Source organism: Mytilus californianus, unplaced genomic scaffold (genome assembly GCF_021869535.1).
Source record: "Mytilus californianus isolate M0D057914Y unplaced genomic scaffold, xbMytCali1.0.p SCAF_5, whole genome shotgun sequence".
Taxonomy (NCBI): Eukaryota; Metazoa; Mollusca; class Bivalvia; order Mytilida; family Mytilidae; genus Mytilus; species Mytilus californianus.
Genome location: NW_026262701.1, coordinates 49710534 through 49721127, shown reverse-complemented (window position 1 = coordinate 49721127; position 10594 = coordinate 49710534). Strand labels below are relative to the sequence as shown.

Genomic DNA, 10594 nt, shown 5'->3' with positions numbered 1-10594 from the left:
GGGACTTCCGGTATTTGAAAAAAAATATGACCGGACGGGGAAAGAAGAAAAAGACCTATGTAAGAGAGAATATCTAACGCTCAAATGTTTCCAATGACCACATTCGTTTAAAAATAAAACTAAGTAGCCAGTTTAGGCAATTATAGTCCCAGTTATGCAACAATTTACTGAAAATCTTGTGGCGGAAAATCATGTCATGCTTGATCATGTTTTCACTTTTACAACCATAATAAAAATCACACTTGTAGCCTAATCACTTTAATGATAATTGTTGCAATAAATGATTAGTTTGATAAAAGATATGAAGGACAAATACAAATTTGCACCAATCAAATATAGTTGACCGATTGGCATTACTGCCATAATTTACTGCATTAGCCCAAAAAAAACGAAAACTTTCTGTTCAGATAAACATATCCTCGTCTCATGGGGGTTCGTGTTATTAAGAATGCATTGTGACCTCTCAGTTTTCATTGAAAAAGCATGCATAGTACAAATTCATATGACGTACGAAAACATGATCTGACCATACTCGTGTAATAATTATATACACCTATATTTTGAATTATGAATTAAGTCAGCTATATTTTTTACGGTTGTCTAATATTTGTTTAGTTGTTGATCTCTTTACCGCTTGCGGAATTCAATATTAAAAATGAAAATCCTCAGCCAACATGGTTTTTCTATTAATTTAACCAACAAGTTCAAAGTAACTATTGTCCTCTCTTTGAAGAAAAATTATGATTTACAACAGCATTTGTATCTATGAATGATATGTTTTTTAGCAATACACATTGGATTTATGAGGTTTGAATTAACTGGCAATAAAATAAAGAAATTAAGAAGGAAAACACTTTTAATGAATTTTGAATGACTTTGTTTTTCAACCTATTTTGGCAGTGCACATGTATCCAAAACTCTGTCTGACCGACAAAATGTCAGACAAAAAGTCATTTGGTCAGACAGAAATCTTCTGATTTTTTAGTTGAAAATATAGTTGAAAAACATCAAATTTCTTATGCACATGGACATGATGGATGTATAAGTCATTGTCAATTTATAATAAACTGATTTTTGTACAAGAATTTTATATACATGTATCATCAAATTACAAATGGGTGTATATAAATATTGGGAGATATTTTCATTTTTTCACGACCCAAACCAGTGTCTTCCCTAGAAAATTTTTCATGCATGGTGGGTCCATGGTGAATTTGCAACGCGGCGCACGATGCTTCTTTTTCAGAATTAGTTACACTACATAGTTTATATGTTTAAAGCCATATACCAATCTAATTGTTTTATTATAGGTACAGCAATTCATATAAGTCATGGACATTTAAAGTGTTTATTACAGATGAGAGGAATTAATGAAAGACCTTATAAACAATAATAAAAATAATCCAGTCTGCAATAGTTATTTACAAATTAATGCCATGTACACATTATTTTGTTGATACATGTATCTTCCTCTGTTTCAACTTTCCAAAGGTCACCACACATTTTTCAAAACCAAAATCTTCCTCCTTTGGTCCTTCAATTGATATATGCATTAAGCAATTCAGCACTTTTTGGCATCTACATGTATAGTCTGTTTCTCAAAAGTTTTAACTCTGTTTAAACATGAAAAACACCTTTCACAATCAGCTGTTGAAACTGGAAAAACAAGACCAATTGCTGCATACTCAGACAGACAAGGATACAAAGTTCCAAGACTGGCCACTTTGTTCATTGTCTGCCTAAATGTCATGTCTTTACATTCTTTCACTAACAGTGTCCTCAGTTTGCTGATACAATGGTTTCAGCATCAACAGTAAGTTGTTAAATAAAACTTTGAATGTCATCATTGCTTCACAGAGATTTTACAGGAAACAATAAAAAAAAATTATTTGCATTAATTACAGAAGTCAATGAAGAATACCTGACATACGGATGACATATTTGGCAATTACCTGTTTGGAAGCTATATAAGCTGACATTTTATTTCATGACAATTAACTATTTTTCTTAAATACATCCCTGTCCGATTTATTTATAACTCTTCATAATTGTAAAAATCCTATCTTGCCGAAGTGAAAGAAATTTAGCCGCACATGTGTAAAAAACGGCAAATGAATCCGCTACACTTAAGCTGCAGGTGTCCGATTGAAATTAAATAGAACAACACAAGTTTATTAAAAACAATATTTCCGAATTTAACTTCGTATATTTTGAAAGTTTTTCTATCAAATCTTTTAAATATTTCATAAGACACGACTTTTCTCGGCCCAGTGGTGGTGATGTGTATTCTTTGATGTAATCAATCAACCGCGACTAATCTAAAAATAACTGATTGTTGTGACCAATCAAAAAATGATTCATCGATGTAAATATAGCTGATGAAAAAACTGCGAAACTTTATTAAAAAAAGTTTTTGTCTATTCTCGGTGAAATTACGTTAGTTTTATATTATAATACCAGAGACTACACCAAATTTAAATTTCTACTTTCAAAGATCACAGTAAAATAACGATGTCAAACAACAGGGGCCGTTTTAAGGTGAAATTTATACAGGAAAAGGTTAAACTTTTTATTTAGCACAGAAAGATATGCATTGGAGATTTATCAGACTATTTATTTATCAGCTAACTGACAACTTCTATTATGTAACCGAAGTCTCGATGTATAACCAACTAATCAAGAAGGTTATAAAATCCAGGCACGCGTGACGTGATGCATCCAATTATCAGTCGGATGAGTTTAAAACACCTGTGGAGTGTTGTCACTTGTCACTTCACTTTCAAAATATCGATAATAAATATTTTACACAGTTATAATTTTCACACATAGCGGTATGCATTGCGGCAATGATGAAAGCATGGTGGTCGAAATCTATGCGTAGCGGTACCGCAATGCTTGAATAGCCTAGGGAAAACACTGCCAAATACTTTAACAGGTATAAAATGTAAACATGGTAAATATTCAATCTTATTTCTTATCAGGGATTGAAGTTAAAATTTTGGCATGGTAGCCCACAGTTTTAATTTTGTAGCCCACATATATATAGTCCTATACAAGAAAAGCAGAAATTTAGGTAGCCCATACCAAATTTTAGGGGCCATTGGCGAGTGGGCCCCTGCTAATTTCAAACCCTGCTTATGAAGCAAGAATCTTGCAATCTGATTGGTTAATTACCCAGGTGTAAATACCAACCCATCGAAGTTCACCCATGGAAAAAATTTTGCCAAAAATTGAAGAATTAAGATTTGGTTTCAGGTGAAGAAAATTGATTGTACACATATTCACCCAGCTGGTTATTGAAAAAGGTTTGAGGCTATGAATTTGCATGCATTTTGTTTTTGTCTTATATTTTATCATGTTAATTATGGTTTTGAAATGATTTGACTGTTTAGAATTATGGGAATACAATTAAAAAAAAAATGGAATTCCACCAAAAGTGTTTATATGCATTGAATGTAAGAAAAACATTTTAAATTATAAATGTAGCTAAAGTTTAATGTTAAAAGAACATTTAAACAAGACAGCAACAATAAATTTTCCAAAGACATATATACATGAAACTGGCTTTGAAGACCCACTTATAATGACATGATTTTACACAGTGTTCCAGGCATCTTTTATCCACCCAAAAACTGTTTTGATAAAGTTCTTCTCACGATGGCACATACATCCAGTGCTCCTTTAATCTGCACATCTCTGCTTTGAAACACTTTGGCTACATTTAATCTTCAATATGAGAAAATTATATGTACATCATGTACATTGTACATGTACCCTATTTCAAGCTTTAAGTCATTCCAAAACTGATTACTGAACATTGTGCATTTTACCAAAACTACTCATTAAAGATCTGCCATGAACGTCTAATTCTTTAAAGCTCAGTAATCAATAAGATATAAACAATTACAACCTCTGACATCACATGGTTTCTAAGTTAAGCTCTTCCTTCTCTAAATCAAGTTTAAAACTTATCAAGAATTTGTGTCACATAAATGCATAAAATCAAAAACATATATTACAATAAAGAGGAGAAAAGATTTTAATTTTGAAATTTAAAAACCTACATGTACATACACATGTATGTTAACTCTGTGGATCATTTGTTTTTGAAAGCAAGCTTGAATATTGTTCTGTTTGCAAATGTTAAGTTTTCTAAAACCAAGGATATCATAGTGTTAAAACATAACATCCCAGCACCAGTAGAATATGAAATAATTCTATTTTAAAAGCAGTTTTTTTTAATAACCCATTCGCCAAAAATTGTTAAAATTTTAGGATTTATTGCTGATTATAATATACTTGCAACAATTTGAACTACATTTAGGGAGCTACCATTTGATTTTTATGGGGGCTAGGATGAAATTTGAAAAAAAAGGCAGGACAGGAGTTTTGAGTTAAAAAAAAAAGGCAGGATGAGCAACTTTGCCAAAAAAAAAAGGCAGAATGTGACAATTATGTACAAAAAACAGGATAAACTAATAAAAAAAAGACAGGACCGAATAGAGTGAAAAATAAAAAAACAGGACAGAGATTACAACTAAAAAAAAATGCAGGACAAAATTCTTCATCCTAGCCCCCCCCCCCCCCCCCCCCCACCAACCATAAAAATAAAATGGTAGCTCCTTTAAAGAAGCATGCAACATCTGTTTAATGATTTTCTCTTCCAGAAAGGTTTTAAACTGAAAACAGTACACCACATTTAAAAATACCATCAAAAGTTCATTATTATCATTTTCAGGAGGGGTATTTTTAGAAAAATATCAGGTCAGAGAAGGCAAAGTTTTCCAAGCTAATAAACCAATTTGTTCTCAAGACTGATCAGATAAAAAAAAATCAATGGTATTTTTTAATGTGGTGTATAAAAATATAAACATGTAATACTCCTTCAAACAAATGTACTTATATAATCAATTAGTATGTATGCATGTATTTCCTTTATAATAGCCAATACACAAGTATTAATATTAATGGTTCATGTTACAACTTATGACGCTACTTCAATTTGAAGTACAACATACAAAATACTGATCAGGTCCCAAAAAATATGTGCCTCGTTAAGATGAAAGGGTCGGTAAATTGGCAATTCTTTAAAATTCCTTTTATCATGTTTATAGATATAAATTTTATGTAATCATATTGTGTGATTCATGGAAACAAGTCTAATTTTGATTTGGTCTTAAAGATTAAAACCAGGTTGAATTCATTATTGAAAAAAGGTATCTGGAAACAAAGCTAATTTGATTCAGTCTTAAAGATTATAACTAGGACAATTTCAGTACTCAAAACAGATGCATGTTAATGGAAACCATCCAATTTTTTATTAGGCCTGATAGAACAAAAACAGTCTTTAGTACTCAAAACTTAAAGTTTAGGATAGGGTAAAGTACATGTTACTGTTAATTTTATTCATGACAATTTAGTGAATTTGTTATACATTTGTAGTAACAGTAAGCACATATTTAAAATCAAGTTTCCAAAAGTACTAAGTAGTGTCTTATAATGATCATGTTAACTTTGAAATGCTCTATGTTTATTTACCTTTCCAAAACAAGATACACGTAATTACCAGTTCCACAACTGTGTTGACATACAAAATCAATTGTAGTTTTAGCAAACCTAATCTAGAAATAGTAAGCTTTGTTTTGTTTTGTTTGTTTGTTTGTTTGTATTTTTGTTTGTTTGTTTGCCTATTAGTTTTATGCTTAAACTTGTATGTAATGGTGTATATCTACATGTTATAAGTTTAGACAGTAACATGTAGTTAATAATCAATTTAATATATTTACATGTAACATGATATTTTGCAATTAAGCACTTATTTTAAAATTGTAGGGCACAGTTTCAGCAGGTCTTCTTCCAGTGGCTGCCTTTTCAGCTGTACCAAGGACCCCACCACCAGAAACTCCTGTAGGCATTACTCCAGGACTAGCCATGACTACTGGAGTACTAAAAGCCTCGATGCTTGGCAGATTGAGAATGCCACCAACTGGCCATGATGAAGATGTTCTTAGTGACCCAGAGAGTAGTTTATATGATTACCAACAGATGGAGGAACCTGGGTATGCAACAACAAGTTAAAATAAATTAGGACCTAAAGGGTTGAATAAGGCAGAGGGGTTAGAACTACTTAAAATACATGTATTGATATAGTTGTCACTGAGGTTAAGCAATTAACAACCCTGTATGGGATTTTAAAGAAGAAGAAAAAAGAAAATAGCCCTTTATGGAGTTTACATACATTGCCTATATTTTTGAAATATTAAGTTCAAATGTATCTAATATATTTTCTTCGTTTAATTGGGATTTTTAAGATATTAATGAAATTTCAATTGACATGATTGATAACTGGAGTTTTAAGAAAACTATTTGACTACATATATATGACTATATAACAGCTAAATATAGCCAAATAACGGGGAAACTTTCATTTTGTAGAAGTTTCATCATACACTTCTTTCAAGTTCTTTGTCACATTAAGTACCGGTAGTAAACCTGACATTCAATTTGTTTTTCTTAACATTTGATGCAGTGTGATGAATCTTTGAAAGCTACTTATGTTGATACATTTCCTGTTGTATAGTTTGCAAATGAAATATAAATTTAGATGCAATTAAAAAACCCACTTCAAATGTTATGAAGAACTAGAGTATACTTGCTACTTAGATAATTTTTGTTCTTGTACTTTACAAAATCTAAATGGATTTTAGGAAATATTTCCTTGTGGGTAGAGATTTCAATTGGCTTCTTTTTCTCAGAATTTCCATACCAAATGAAGCTCATTCTATTTTACGTCATGCTTTCAGAATGAAAAATTATTCAGTTTAAAAAGCAAAATTCTGACAATAGAAATTTAAAATGTATTCTGCATTTTTTTCATATACGAGTCAGACATCCATAGTTTACAACAATGAGAAAATTAATTTCAAAGTTGTCAAAGGGAGATAATTCACATCTTTTGTAAACTTTTTACATGAATTTAAAAGTTTCAAGAATTTGAATAGTCATCATTGTCATGGCATATTTTGATATTCAAATCTGTTCTTCACCATAAAAACATTTTTACTTAATGACAAATATCTTTTTAAGGCCCTTTGTTTTAGAAAGGCATTTTGAAAAAGATTCATTTAGCAAAACATTCATTTTATAATTACATCTATTTCGTAGCCTTCATCATGCAGGGTAGGTCATTGTAATGTACATGTTCATATGTCATGTCAATTTCCACCATTTGGCACACATGATTTCACTCACATACACATTACACAAATTCTGTAACTGGTTACACTTTTTCTAACATTTGTGTTAGTAGCTTTCCTGATTGTAATAATGATATTAACTTCTTTTTTATGACCTACAAAATGTACAAATACTAAAAATATAGATTTACTCATGTCCTTTTGTTTTTCTATCTGTTTGGATATGGTTTTTAATTACCTCTCTGTTGTATAAAACCTTGTTCACACGACACAACAAAATCGGATTTGAAATCAGATTTGACAAACCAAGCTGATTTGTGTTCACTCGTATGCAAAATTGAATTTGTTCACTAATTACATATTACAGAACCAGTAGTGAACGCAAACGGATTCATAACTGAATCTGATATGATACATCCAGATCTACGTCAGATTTCCTCATATCCAATTTGAATCTAGCATTTGTGTGAACAAGGTATACATGTAATAGTATACAACATTTATCAGTAAATTAGAATCATCTTGACCAATATTTCATGGTTGATAAAAAAAAATTTTCCTTTCTAAAGGCTGTTGGATCTCTATATTAAAGTGATGTATCAGTGATTTTTCAATATTTTCATATCATAATTTTTTTTATAATAATGACTACATATGACCTAAATTACACAATGGAATGACTTAAGTCAAGTTTGCATTTACATCAAACTTTATCTACTGACTACTGTCACATCTCAGAAATGCATGATGGTGAATGAATAATATTTCACTGCTGCAATCATTTCATATAATACAAACTATATTTCACAGCAATTGGGACACTATGACCTACATTTTATGTTTGAACAGTTATAATCATAATCCACTTGTTGATTCATGTTATAGACACTAAAAGTTGTATGCTATAATTGGTTTTTGGTTTTTGGCCATGGTACAGTCGTATTACATTGTAAAACTTATTTTTGAACTATTTTGAACATCGGGTTAATTATGTTCTTGTTTCTGTCTAGGTGACCTCGTTATGTCTTAAATTTAGCAAATAGGTCCAAGTCGAGTGGAAGCTTTTTCACAATGTACTTTTAAAAAGGGTCATTATTTACATTCAGATTCAAATGGTATTCATCCACTGTCTCTCAACATTATCTATTTTTATTTGTTGACTACATGTATTAGCTAAAAATATGCTAAAATTTCACCTCACTTGGACTGTCACCTTACATTATCTACATTATTTTACATGGAGCATGTATCGTTAATAACCTTTGTTTTTAAGGATGTACTTAGGTGAAATTAATAAAATCTAGAATTTAAATTTGATACTAAAAGTCAGAAGAGCATTAGTTAAGGAATAAAATAAGCTTAAAATATTGATAGGTTAATACCGTTATGGAGCTCCTTTTCGGGATATTTAATTTAAAAAGAATGCAGGTTAAAAGGCTGACTCAGACTTTTACCTTATATTTGCATTGGTATAATTTGGGTCTCAAATTGAAAGAAAATAAATCTAGAATCTGCTTGAATTTTGGTAAATGACCTTTATGAGCTATTGAAGCCTTATATGAAAAGAAAAATGGGTGTAAATATTTAACCCTGTATCTGTGTATCATAGGAAAAAACCAAGGAGTCCGAACATCTGACAAAAAGTTCTAAACCTGACATAAGTACATCCTTAAATCACATGACTTAATTGATTGTAAATTAAACTAAATTGTTCATAACAAACATTATACAACCCCTTTTTCTCATAAGATATCTTTGTGAAATAAGGCAATAAACTATGTCTTCTTTATTTTGCCTGCTGTGTAAGCATTGCTTTTGTTTTTTGAATATCAAACTTAGATCTTCTTATATGGTTTAATTGAGAAGGAATGTTTTGAAAATTTGTCCTACAATTTCATTGCTTGATTTTTGGTGTTTAATGCCACTTTGAGCACTATTGACTATTTCGTGGCATCCAGAATTTATGAGTGCAGGAAGCCGGAGTCTTACAATTTGAAGGAACTTCTATATTTTGTATTTTCTTTTAAAGAGAATTGATTATTTTATCATGCTCTCAGCTAGCTCTATCACAAAAAAAGCTATTTAGAATTTAATAAACGAAGTGTTTAAGTATCAATTTTAACTTGCATGATATATTGTGGGGAAAAAAATGTGTACTCGTATTGCTTCCTGTATATAAAGATTGTAGAAAATAATTTTGTATTTTGTGCAACTATAAACATATATATATATGTATCCAACAATCTTCAAAAAGTTTTTTACCTTTCAACAAAACAATCAATAGTAGTACAACTATTAAAGCAAACTGACACAAGAATTCATGACAATCTTGTGTAAAATCCTCAAATCTTCAGTGTACCGTATATCCGTTTTTTTCGTGTGTGTTTAATTTTTGCCTTGTTCTTTGTGGCAGCTAAAGAAACGCGAAAATTTAACCCCACGTAAATTTCCCTGCATATTCCAAGATTTATCGTTGTTTGAAAGTTTTACACAATATACTGTTATTTATCGAGTCTTTTGTGTTGTTCGACAGATCACAAGAATATGCATACTTAATTAATCATGTTAATATCTCTGTTTTCATAATAATTAAACTGGCTAATCCTACATGTCTCACCTTTGACAACACAGCAATCAGTGACATGTTAAAAAATGTTAATTAGCGATGTTCTATTGATTGGTGTCATAACCCGAAAATTGCATATATGTAAAAATAAAATAAATCATATTTACACGGATATTTGTATACCTCTAATGAGCAAAACCTTCAACTTTTAGTAAACCCCAATGTACATAATATTTTACGTTCCTTGAAAGTGTATTTTCGTTTGTAGTACTCTTATATATTTGATATTGATTAACTGTTAGTTAATTAAGTTTTTGTTGTTTACAACTTTAACAATAAGATACAATTATTTGTTCGCGTGTATTTTCCAATTCAGCAAAAATCTACACACTGAAAATTTAACATGCCCATTTTGTCATCAAATCGTGAAAAAAAGCCGACGTGAAACCCGATATACGGTATTACAAATGTGCAGTATCTGGATATCATTGATATTAACTTAACCTTAAGTAAACCGTTAAGCAATAGCAGAACATTTATGACTCATTAAGGTCATTACTTTTTTCTTTAAGGATTTCATAGAAAGCTAGTTGCATTAAAGACTAGACTTTTATAGAAAAACAGGTGTTTTTTTCCTGAATAGTACTATGGCTTATGTGTTTATGCTTCATAAATGTTAAACTAATATAAGTACTTAAAAACTAAACCTCGTTCAGAAGACAATCAAAAAATGTTCTACAGATTATTTCTGTATCATTTTTGTCGAGCCTGCGACTTTTGTCGCAGAAAGCTCGACATAGGGATAGTGATCCGGCGGCGGCGGCTACGGCGG

At 30.8% G+C, this 10594-nt stretch overlaps 1 protein-coding gene across 2 annotated transcripts in view; it reads left to right on the top strand.

Annotated features, from left to right (window-relative positions):
* The window catches only part of LOC127702400 (centrosomal protein of 89 kDa-like), a 55161-nt gene continuing 44567 nt past the window's right edge, over positions 1–10594 (top strand). For both annotated transcript variants that reach the window (XM_052206599.1, XM_052206598.1), the window contains exons 1-2: positions 1–59; positions 5833–6059. In XM_052206599.1, coding sequence (XP_052062559.1) covers positions 27–59; positions 5833–6059 — 260 coding nt within the window. In that variant the 5' untranslated portion in view covers positions 1–26. The remainder of the gene's footprint in view (positions 60–5832; positions 6060–10594) is intronic.